Genomic DNA, 11,714 nt, shown 5'->3' with positions numbered 1-11,714 from the left:
AAAAAAAAAAAAAAAAAAAAAAAAAAAAAAAAAAAAAAAAAAAAAAAAAAAAAAAACGGAAGAGACGGGTGGCGAGAACAGGAGAGCCAAAATCATCCACTAAAATAACGCCAGTGGCCTTGGCTCCCGTTCTCCTACTCGCAAGATGCCATTGCCGGCGTTCATTTCAAGCACTACGCTTGTTCATTCTCCTCTCCGAATTAACCAGGTCTCCTTTCCCTCTCCTGCAATCTGTAATCTCCCTCAGCCTTTTCCGATGAAAACCAAACTAATTGTTTACATTTCAGCCGTTTCTTTGCGCATATTCTGGTTTCAGGCCGAGAATCTCCTCGTCAACTTCCTCCTCGGTTTCGATTTCTCTTCCTGATAATCGTGTGGTTGTGAGTTTCTTTTTCTCCCTCTCTTCTTACAATGCTTCACGGCTCTGGCTCTGATTACTGACATAACTATTTTTGTGCTCTTATTTTCATTGTCCCTAAGAGTATGTATGCATCCTTTTTGGATCATTGAAAGTGATTGAACGGTTTGGTATGTTTTTGCAGCTTGGTGTTGGTTCTGCAACTGTTGATTTTTTGGCGGCTGTGGCTTCTTATCCAAATCCTGACGACAAAATTAGAACCACGAGCTTAAAGGTATGGCCCTGTATTCTTTTTTCCTTCTTGTCTCTGTTAGCTATACGATCGATACATGAGTTAGTGGTTGCCTAGCTATATATCAAACATTGCTAGAATTGTGTTGTGTATGATATCCAATATCTGGACCAGTAGAGCCTTATGAAGTGAATATGTTTGGAGTGGCAACTTTTGAGATTTGTGGAGTCTAATCATCAAGGTTAATCATCGATATGGATTAGTTAGAGACTCGCTCAATGGTCTGTTCAAAGCCAGTTAAAGGAAATGGAGATAGGGAGTAAAGGAGCACTACAATGCTGCAAGGAAAAACACATTTTTCTTCTTTATTTGTAAGGAAAAGGAGTGATGGCTAGCTTTTTGAGAATGTTTTAGAGCGTAATTTTAGAGAGAAAAATAGAGAGAAACACTTGGGAAATTGAATCCTCACTTGTAATCTTCATTGATTTTTGTAGAGTTTGTAGTTGGAGAGGACTGAAAAGAACCCGAAGTTTAGGGCGAAACCTGTTGTCAGGTTGTGGAGCCTGATATTTACTTAGATCTTGCTTACTCAATGCCTATATATAGTAAATGGCTATGTATTCTCCTTACTTAGTTATCAATATAAATCTCTAGTCGATGTGGAGTTTACCATACGGAGTTACCACATATATTTCTCTGTGTTTTCTCTCTCTTGTTCATCGTGTTCTTCATCTAGATCAAATGTGGTTGTGCGATCCTAACACTAATATGAACTCAAGCTTGTTATTTCTTGATTCCTATCTTGTCTCCTTTAAATTGTGTACTGTTTTGTTGGTGGTGTAACTGGAAACTAGAAATTCCTTGACGTGGCTGATGACTTCTTAGGTCCAAGGTGGAGGAAATGTAGGGAATGCTTTAACTTCTGCAGCTCGGTTGGGTTTAACACCAAGGATAATTTCCAAGGTTGCTCTTTATCCTTGGCATGTTTCTTTTAACCAGCCCAACTTCTGAGTACTAAACAGAACTGGTATATATATACATCGCTGGTTTTGTCTCCTTTGAGTGAAGTTTGTAACATATTCATGCATGATAACATTGTAGGTTGCAGATGATAGTCAAGGAAGGAGCATAGTTGAGGAGCTAGAAGCTGATGGCATAGATACATCTTTTCTTGTAGTAAGCTCTTCATGATGCACAATTTCAAGTATTTATGATTTCCAGTATTTATGATAATACTGCCCTCATTTGACTGTATTTTGCACGTAGTGTAAGTGTACATGGGACTTTGGAAAAGTCATGTTTATTATTAGTTTTTTCTTGATGCAAAGTGTAATGGCGATGCATGTTCATCTACAAACTATATCGCTAATGGTTATCTTTTGGAATATAAGACTTGAATGCTCTCATCATGCTTAGTGCATTATTTGGTGTTTGTGAGTTATCAAGAAACAGGCAAAGCACGTTCTGTGGTATTGAATTCTAATCCCAATATGTAGTTGTACGGAGAAGTGAAGCAGGAGTGTGAGCATTTGGGGGTCTAAGGGGGAAAGCAAACATTATAGAGTTGTAAACTTAAATTTCATATGATGAAACTTGCATTAATTGCATTTACTAGTCGAAGTGTAATTTAGTTACTCCTGACCATTCAATTGCATAACTGTCTGCGACTGAATATTGTGGTGTAGCTTTGATGTTCCACGCTGATCTGTTGAAAACATTTTGAATTACATCAAGAATTTTCTGAATTGCAAACTTCTCTTCAGTATGTATTTTTAATTAACAGTTGTCTACATTAGAAAGCTGGTCACCTAATACTTGTATAATGTTTATTTATCATTTAATTCTTTTTTCAATGAAATGTATATTTTGCATCTATTTTGTCTCTTGACGTAGGATGTTCAAATTTCCATACTCACATTTGTTGGGCTAAAAAATAAAATGTAATATTTTCTGTTCAATATAGATATGTTGCTATAAGTATTTCATCCTTTTCCTACTATTTTCTATCTGAAAGATTATCTGCTCTCTTTTCATAATGGATTTTTAGTTATTTCTTATGAGTTACCGCATTTGTGCTTTTTTGTGTTTTCTCAGGTTGCTGAAGGGGGTGTTTCACCCTTTACCTATATTATTGTGGATAATAAAACGTAAGCATTTGCATTTCTATGCTCCTCTACTTTGTCCATGTGCTGAGGGTCTAATATTTCTGAAGAATATTGCAGATTGGTATTATTCTTTTAATCGTTTAGTGAGGCATAAGGATTAGTATGAGTGTCTTTTGTGGAGGTTTAAGCCACCTGTAATCCAAAGAAGGGTAAGACTCAAGGCTAAAACTTTGTGCTTGTCTTGAGGCAAGCAAATATGAGCCTTTTAACGATGTCATGCATCAATTTCAAAATGATATTTTGTGGATTGTAAAGGACATATTCCTTCTACAGTCTTGTAGTCTAAATTCTTAGTATTGAGGAGTTCTTTATACTTTGATCTTTCAGAGGGAAGCCTTCTGACGTTAGCAATTCTGAGACAGAATATACACAAAATAAAATTATAAGGAATGTACATAATCATTGTCACAATTTAGTGCAACTTATTTTAGTTTGAATTAGTTATGGAATATATGATATTCGTAATCTTCCAGAATATATTAGTTAGAAAATATATCTTAGATATCGTAATCAGTTGAATTTGAATAGTAGCATATTTTATTTTATTATCAGGATTTAGTTAGTTTATATTTTCTTAGTAGATATTATTTAGTATCTTGTATCCTATTTAAAGGTCGTGAATATCAATGAAGATAGAACATTCGATCCCAATTCTTTTCCTCATTCTTAAATCTGTATTCTTTCGTTGAGTAATAATATTTTCATATCTATGCACACTTTTGAGTGGTAGATATTGCGTCAATTGGTATCAGAGCCAAGTTGGTACGGTTTAATATTATTACTCAACGAGATGAATAGTGGGAGTGCTTCTATGGGTGTAGCTATGGAAAAGCTGGTTGGCAATAACTATAGTTATTGGAAGTTATGCATGGAAGCTTATCTACAAGGGCAAGATTTATGGGATTTAATTGAAGGTGATGACACAGAAATTCCAGCCGATACTCCACAAAATGCAAAATTACGTCAACAATGGAAGATCAAGTGCGGAAAAGCCTTATTTACCTTGCGAACTTTGATTAGCAAGGAGTATATTGATCATGTTCGTGATTTAAAGTCACCAAAGCAAGTATGGGATACACTTCAAAAGTTGTTCACTAAGAAAAATACCGCTCGACTGCAATTTCTAGAGAATGAACTAGCTATGGTAACTCAAGGTAATTTTTCTGTTGAAGAATATTTTTTGAAAGTGAAAAATCTGTGTTTTGAAATTTCAGAATTAGATGCTGAGGAGCCAGTGAGTGAGGCTCGATTACGGCGTTATCTTATTCGTGGATTACGAAAAGAGTTTATGCCTTTTGTTTCCTCAATACAAGGGTGGGCAAATCAACCTACGGTAATTGAATTGGAGAATCTTCTTTCCAATCAGGAAGCCTTGATTAAGCAAATGACTAACAGCAACGAGTTTTCCCCAAAGTTAGAAGGTGTGTTGTATGTCAAAGATCAAAGGAGACAGAATTTTCACTCAAGGCCTTCATCTAGCAATGAGAATCAATTCAGAAGTGACGAGTCGTCAAAGAAGCCATTTAAAGCTTGTTACAGGTGTGGAAAACCAGGCCACTTTAAACGAGATTGTCAGTCGAAAGTAGTGTGTGATCATTGCAGAAAGCCAGGCCATATTAAACCAAATTGTCGAGTCAAGATGCAGGAATCAGAAGCAAATGCGGTACATGAAAATAAAAGTTCTCCAGATCCAATTTGGGAATATTGCTTAACCACTGAGGTTCTTGACCAGCCAACAAACGTGACTTCAGCCGTATATCAAGATGATGTTTCTACAGGTGATCAAAATTTTATCCACTACTTACGCTTCTGAGTTTGATTCTCTCCAAATTTCGCATCTGGACTCTCTCTTTTTCTCCGATTTCAATTCTATTGCCCCTGATGACCCTTCTGTTTACTCCACGGCCTTGGATTTGAGATTCGACGAAAATGAAGTTGTCGAGCTAACGTTTGACGATCTTGACGGTCTTTACCTCCCCTCTGAGGCTGACGATTTTCTCATCTTGGAGAATTTAGATCAAACTACCAATTTGCAGGATTCGGCTACTGATGCTCCGCCCCAGTCTGACCCAGAAATAGCTGCACTGCTTGATGATGATGATTTATCACGATTTGGTTCTGATGTTGAGGACTTGGAAGAGGATTTCGTAGTTCAGGTAAATTTATGTGATGAAGGGGAGGATGGTTCAGTGGATAATAAGTTTAGTGTGGCTAAGGATTCTGAGAAGGCGACAGGAAGCCAGAATATTATTAATAATAAATCTTTTGGCGATGACATTTTTTAGGATGCAGATGTTGACCATGTGGAGGATGATGTTGATAAGCCACGAACTCGACAGCTTTTGGATGATCGATTTGATATCCTCTTAAGTCAGGACTATGCATCTAGTGACAACGGTGACAGTGCTTGTGATGAGCATGATGGTTGGGTAGCTGAAGAAGATGAGTCCCTTGCTCAAAAGCTCAAGCATGCCCTTGATGATCATAGTAAGGATGACTTGGACCTTGACCAAGGATATAAAGCTTCTACAGATCAAGAGCTTTTGCAGTCTACCAGTGATGTAATTCACCGGTGTATGGAGTATGCTGAGTCTGCACAAGTTGAGATGAATTATTACTCTTTCTCATTAGAATTGAATCGCTGCAATGTGGAACTTATTAAGAAGGAAATCATTGAACATGATGTGTCAGTGTCTTATTCAGGTGGTGGCGTGCCTAAGAAGTCCATACGCAAGCCTAACTGGAAGAAATTCTTCGTAGATTATTTTGTTCGAGAGAATGTGTTAACGCAGGATGTTGAATTGCAGGAAATACATACTAATGAGCAAGTTGCAGACATATTTACTAAGGCACTTGCCAAAGTGAAGTTTGAAGTTTTTCGTAGAAGCTCTCGGAGTTATTGAGAAATAAGCTTGCACTAAGGGAGGCTGTCACAATTTAGTGCAACTTATTTTAGTTTGAATTAGTTATGGAATATATGATATTCGTAATCTTCCAGAATATATTAGTTAGGAAATATATCTTAGATATCGTAATTAGTTGAATTTGAATAGTAGTATATTTTATTTTATTATCAGGATTTAGTTAGTTTATATTTTCTTGGTAGATATTATTTAGTATCTTGTATCCTATTTAAAGGTCGTGAATATCAATGAAGATAGAACATTCGATCCCAATTCTTTTCCTCATTCTTAAATCTGTATTCTTTCGTTGAGTAATAATATTTTCATATCTATGCACACTTTTGAGTGGTAGATATTGCGTCAATCATTTCACAATTCATTTACTGTGGCGAACTTTTTTAGGCACACTCGTACATGCATACACACACCAGGATCTCCTCCCATGGTGCCAGATGACCTTTCCCGATCAAGCTTGTTGTCAGCCTTAGATGGGGCTAGAATTGTATATTTTGACGTAAGATTGCATGAAACTGCTTTGCTTGTTGCAGAAGAGGTAAAAATATCATAAGTTGCTTTGATGTTACACATACTGCCTTCATGTGTTGAGCTTGCTTTTTCAAGTAGATTTTTTTAAGAGCCAGACTTCTTTGTTCCCCTCCCAGATTGAAACTTCAAAAGAAACTCAATACTTTTCTTCTTTCAGCTTTTGGCTTGTTATTTCTGTCACTTTCTAAATATCTATGAACTGGTTGTTTGTCCTTAATGGTTCATGTTGTACTTTGAAGGGATATTAATTTTACTTTTCCTGTACAGGCAGCTCAGCAAAATATTCCTATCTTGATCGATGCAGAAAGAAAAAGGGAAGGCCTGGATGAGCTTCTGGCATTTGCCAGTTATGTTGTCTGCTCAACAAGTTTTCCTCAGGCAAGTGTTCTTTCTTCGTTCCTTTTTTTGAAAATTTTCCCTACTCGTCAAAATTCTCCTGTTTGGAAATTGAACTCTAAAAGTACTTGTTACTCTTATCCTTTTAATTTTTAAATTTGTTATATTGAATCTTAAGTTTTTATTTTTGATCCCCTGGTCTTTATTAATTATCTTGTATATTTGTAGAGCTGCTTATGTGTTAGGTATCTACCTCCACAATTGGTATATTAATATCACAAAAGAGCCCTAAGACGATCACAAGTTCATCCAGGCACTCAAGAGGGCTGTTACTCTCCTTCCCAAGTCAAAAGTCTTACACGATAAAACCCACCTTCACCTAAACGTACAGATTAATATGTATAATCTGTTCACAAAAAGTACTATAACAAAAGACAGCAAAGACAGCTAACTTCTCACAGAAGTATTGCCATTCTTGCCCCCTCCTTGCATACCCATTCGCTATAGAGGTCTTACATTATGCCTTACCTAACTCGTTTGTTTGAGAGAATTTTTTATTCCACGTGCAAGAAAAATGACATTGATTTTTTCATCTAGTAGTGCATATAATTATTATACTGTGCTGTATGTATGTTTGAATTTGTATTAAATTTCTGTTTTTTCTTTCAATGCTTCTATTCATCTTTTTACCTGGAGTTGTTTATTGTTTATGTGATCATGCTCTCTGTTGTTACTAAATTATAGAAACGGTATTTAATGGACAGGAATGGACAGAGGCACCATCGATTCCATCTGCACTTGTTTCCATGCTTCTGCGACTTCCAAAACTCAAATTTGTGATTGTCACCTTGGGTGAAGAAGGATGCATAATGCTCGAAAGAAGTACTAATGGTGACTGCTGATGATCAACTTTCTACCATACCGTTGGCATCATATGATTCTGTTCACCCTCAAAGGGTTGATATTGGTTAGGTACAAAATTTTGTATATTTAATGTATGCTAAAAATTTACTGGTACTTTCTCTGTTTCTGGCAGAAAAACCTGAGCAGATAGAAGAGTTTGAAGTAGACAACTTACTAGAAGTGATCAAAGGCAGAAAGGATGAGAATATAAATGTCCCAACTTCTGTTTCATCGGTAATTTTTTTAAAGTTATTTTGACGTTTGCTCAACCCTACCTTAGTCCTTAAAAATGATTGGCTTACCATGTGTACCATTAGAGTGTTATGGTTTGTCACGATCCATGTAGATTGATGTCTGTGACGTCATCAATAAATAGTTATGTAAAGAAGGGAAATGGGAAATACTTGCCACCGTTTGCAGGGTGGTTTTTGTACCTAGACATCTAGGAGAGGTTAATTATGAAGTCTGTCCCCCACGCAGTGTTTTGGACCTAGTATGTTGGATTAAATGCTGCGAGGCTACCTGCTGAAGTTACGTTGGTTTTGAAGATAGAAACCGTTGGTAAAATTTGTAAGAAAAATGAATGGTTGACGGATGCAACCATTTCTTTTTCTCTTGTATAAAAAAGATGACTTGTTTTATACAAATTATCTGAGTGATGTATGGAGCTTTAGAATGTATCTATGCTATTATAATATTGAACGAGCGTATGAAGTTTAGGTTGAGCATAGGAATTGTCAGATAGTATACGAGTGCTAACCTAATGAACACATTAATATCTGCGGTTGAGTCATAGCTTATGGGTCCAAGAAAGTTCATCCTCTTAGATATTAGGATGTGAATGAGATTTGGTTATATTTCGTCCTCATTTTTTTTTTCAGCCAGTGGTCAGGTTGAGGGCTGAGGGGATAGGGACAGTTTGTGGCAGGCTGTTGCTCGGAACAGCCGAAAAAATACCAGCGTCTGAGATTGTTGATACGACTGGTGCTGGAGATGCATTCATTGGAGCAGTTCTTTATGGTTCGTAATATGAACAATTTTAGCTTTGTTATCCTTGTATTTTCTAGTAGCTGCTTTTTTCTTTAGAGTTCAGCTTGCAATTTTGTTTGTTCAAGCTTTTTTGCTGAATTTTGCGAACCATTTCAGAATGAATCTCCTGACAAATATTTGTTCATCCTAGAATTTTTATGTTCGTTTTTACTTGTTTTTATTTTTTAGCTTAATTAACATCCGCCTCAAAAGTTATGCTTTTCATTTCAATTCCAGCCTTATGTGCCAACATGCCACCTGAGAAGTTACTGCCATTTTCCACCCAAGTGGTAAGTTTTTTTTTTTTTTTTAATGACCCTCAGTCGAAAGTATATACCTTAATTAGTTGAGCTATACTTACCGTTATGCTTCAATTGTAGGCCGCTGGATGTTGTCGTGCTTTGGGTGCACGAAGCGGTCTTCCATATCGTACGGATCCACGCCTGGCATCATTCTTACATTAGATATTCCCATTGGATCATCATTAGCTCAAATGTGAATCTATGTTCTCAGCCCACTCCATTAACTCGTTACCTTCTGTCGAAATGTACTTCAGCTCAAACCAAGAATCTTAATTCAAAATAGCAGCACCATTGAGCTTGGTTCCATGCCTCCTTTTGAATTTCTTCAGCAGGTTTTACGGCCAAAGATGGGGGAAAACAAGTACCAATGCGAGATTTGATGTTTTCTTCAAGTGAAACAATTATTATGGTACGCAAATTATCCATTCTTGGTAAATTAGTCTTTACGTCTGTGCTTCGAAGTATAATGACTATATTCCCTTTAGCTTTACAAACCTAAATATCATTTCTAGATTCCACTATTCAGACGTGGGCAGAGCTTTTTATGTCTACCCTATTCGATTTCGAAATAGGAGTATTTAGTTGGTTTAATTAGAAATATCGTAATGAGGATTCCTTCCAGCTTTAACTAGTTTATACCACTGACTTGAGCATAGTTTAATCTCTCACTTGGAAGTAAAGTTCGTTGGTGCGGTAAAATCATTTACTGCTGGGTCAACATTTTAATAGATAGCAAAGAAATATTTACTAAGTAGCGTGAACCACGTTGTTTCCTTACTATTTTTATCCTTCAATTGTAGGAGAAAATATTGCCCGGGATGGTGGTTTTGAGGACATGGATACTTCACAAACCATGCACGGAGATCCTTCTATCCTTTCCAGGTACTACTAAACTTTGACTGAGTACTTGCATTGTCTGGGAATTGCCGAATCATTACCGTGGAAGCCCATTTGGTCCATGAATATGGCCCTAGTCCATCTAAACATGGGCCTTTGAACTGATATCTAAGCCCATCTATGTCAAACCATAGCAAATGGGATCTTAACTTCGGAAGAGCCCACCGCTAACGGATATTTTACTTTTTGAGCTTTACCTTTCGGGCTTTCCTTCAAAGTTTTTAAAACGCCTCTATTAGGGAGAAGTTTCCATACCCTTATAAAAAATATTTCGTTCTCCTCTCCAATCGACGTAGGATCTCATAGTAATAAGTGTCCATTAATGATCCCAAAAAAAAAAAAAAGATCATTCCAGAATCCATACGAAATTTTAAGTGTCCTGATTGTATAGGGATCATGTTACTGATCAAATCTGACTTCAAATGAATGAAGAAAAGAAGAGTGCTAGTGTTATCCTGTTCCACTAAATGATTACACACTAAACGTAAGCTAGTAGCTGGTCTATATCTAAATAGCATATTAGGCTTTGCTTGGGCTGTAATGACAGCTCAATTTAAATGTGTTTACAACATAATGGAAATAAAAACTTTAAGAACTCTAGAGGAAAAATGAAGGAAGGTGCCTTGAACAGTGACAAGTATCTACAGAAATCGAGATCTCATAGTTGGATTCACGAAGCAGTAGAGAATGGAAACAGTATTTGGCCACCCATGAGAACTTCACATGCCATTATGACACTCTTCCAATAGGCATCCCTCAAGTGCTTCGAAACCCTTCTCTTCTTTGTGGTTCGGGACCATAAGAAAAACAAAGACACACCTCTTTCCCCAATTGGACCACCTTCAATCTTTCAACCCATTTTGCCTTTCCCTTTCATTTCTCTTTCTTTCGTCTTTTTGGATATGGATCGACCAAATTTTGGATAAGTTTTTGAATTTTGCGACTCATTTTTCTGGATCACAAAGAGGCTATATCAATAGTTTTTTATTCCTTGATACTATATATGGATTTTTCTTTTTTCTAAACTTTTTTTTAAGTATATTTTGGTTGACTTTTTTTTTTTTTAATTAGTGTTTTATCCAATAGACGTGAAATCCAAAATTAAGAAGGGTTTGGTCTTTGAACTTTACGTCAGTATAAATTTTTATTATATAGCGAAATATTATTTTTTAGAAGTTTAAGGTTTCCTTCAAAGAGAGAGTATAATTAAGTCTTGTAGAAAAATCTTGTAACGAATATAAACTAAACCGATGTCTGACCCGTATTAAAAACGTGTGCTTTTTACGTTCATATTTGATGTGTATTGAACGATAGTTGATTTATTCAATGCTGACTTTGGATAGTAGGAAATGAAGTAGTTTTTATTCTTTTCCTCGTTCCTTTTGTTTACCAATTAAAGAGGCTCGACTTTTAATTAGTCTTGAAGGTTCACCTGACTAAGTCACCTCAACATCCTGGAATTGGTCCATGGAATTAGCAAATAAGGTCCCCTCCAATCTCCTCCATGCCACCCACCTTCTTCCTTCTTGCATTATTGCCATTTGGGCAATAGCTAAATACCTAACTTGTTCACATGTACCATGTACCCTATCACCCATGGCTTTGAATGAAAAGCTTCCCTATTTGTCTATTTTTCTACTAGTTTTGGTCCCAAAGCCTTTATTATACCTTCTCATTTTGCATCAAAAGTTTTACATTTCATCCTCCTGACTTTGATCAATATTCCCGTTCACATTTAAATTGTATTATCCGTAATAACCTTAGCCGACTTCACTCGTATTTCAAATAGTCATACTATCAACGTTTTCTATTTTGGGTTGTAGGTTTGAACCTCGTCTTGTTTGTAAATAAGCTATTTGTAATAGCCTTAGCCGACTTCACTCCTATTTCAAGTAGTCATGCTATCAACGTTTTCTATTGTGGGTTAAAGGTTTAAATATCGTCTTTTTTGTAATATAAATATATTAATATTAGTAAAATAAAAATAAAATCTTCATTTTTTTTTTCTTATGATTTAGTGGTTTTTTTTTTTTTTTTTTTTTT

The 11,714-nt window shown here is 36.1% G+C and overlaps 3 protein-coding genes across 4 annotated transcripts; all 3 read left to right on the top strand.

Annotated features, from left to right (window-relative positions):
- Positions 1-57: 57 nt before the first annotated feature.
- On the top strand, positions 58-9,085 carry LOC111464044 (ribokinase-like). 2 transcript variants are annotated; one of them, XM_023108089.1, is made up of 13 exons: positions 58-208; positions 288-380; positions 543-632; positions 1,476-1,553; positions 1,692-1,766; positions 2,685-2,737; positions 6,061-6,211; positions 6,472-6,582; positions 7,305-7,422; positions 7,577-7,677; positions 8,325-8,463; positions 8,710-8,762; positions 8,853-9,085. In XM_023108089.1, exons 1-13 carry the CDS (start codon positions 146-148, stop codon positions 8,934-8,936), a joined length of 1,209 nt encoding a protein of 402 aa, XP_022963857.1. In that variant the 5' UTR covers positions 58-145; the 3' UTR covers positions 8,937-9,085. The 2 variants fall into 2 exon arrangements, with proteins under 2 accessions (XP_022963857.1, XP_022963856.1); XM_023108088.1 differs by having other exon boundaries at positions 7,305-7,431.
- On the top strand, positions 3,511-3,990 carry LOC111464047. Its single transcript, XM_023108091.1, has 2 exons — positions 3,511-3,899; positions 3,970-3,990. Exons 1-2 carry the CDS (start codon positions 3,546-3,548, stop codon positions 3,973-3,975), a joined length of 360 nt encoding a protein of 119 aa, XP_022963859.1. The 5' UTR covers positions 3,511-3,545; the 3' UTR covers positions 3,976-3,990.
- Positions 3,819-5,766, top strand: LOC111464046. The gene is made up of 3 exons (XM_023108090.1): positions 3,819-3,909; positions 4,122-4,911; positions 5,041-5,766. Exons 2-3 carry the CDS (start codon positions 4,519-4,521, stop codon positions 5,656-5,658), a joined length of 1,011 nt encoding a protein of 336 aa, XP_022963858.1. The 5' UTR covers positions 3,819-3,909; positions 4,122-4,518; the 3' UTR covers positions 5,659-5,766.
- Positions 9,086-11,714: the final 2,629 nt, after the last annotated feature.

This window comes from Cucurbita moschata, unplaced genomic scaffold (genome assembly GCF_002738365.1).
Source record: "Cucurbita moschata cultivar Rifu unplaced genomic scaffold, Cmos_1.0 Cmo_Scf00029, whole genome shotgun sequence".
Lineage (NCBI taxonomy): Eukaryota > Viridiplantae > Streptophyta > Magnoliopsida > Cucurbitales > Cucurbitaceae > Cucurbita > Cucurbita moschata.
This window is presented reverse-complemented; position numbering and strand designations above follow the sequence as displayed.

Bases quoted from the DNA above. Each gene is read 5' to 3' on its own strand.
- LOC111464044 (XM_023108088.1), top strand. From the start codon at position 146: ATGCCATTGCCGGCGTTCATTTCAAGCACTACGCTTGTTCATTCTCCT. The intron at 209-287 runs GTCTCCTTTCCC...TTTACATTTCAG, and splicing joins CTCCTCTCCGAATTAACCAG to CCGTTTCTTTGCGCATATTC. The intron at 6,583-7,304 runs GCAAGTGTTCTT...TTTAATGGACAG, and splicing joins GCTCAACAAGTTTTCCTCAG to GAATGGACAGAGGCACCATC.
- LOC111464046 (XM_023108090.1), top strand. From the start codon at position 4,519: ATGATGTTTCTACAGGTGATCAAAATTTTATCCACTACTTACGCTTCT. The intron at 4,912-5,040 runs GTAAATTTATGT...GACATTTTTTAG, and splicing joins AAGAGGATTTCGTAGTTCAG to GATGCAGATGTTGACCATGT.
- LOC111464047 (XM_023108091.1), top strand. From the start codon at position 3,546: ATGAATAGTGGGAGTGCTTCTATGGGTGTAGCTATGGAAAAGCTGGTT.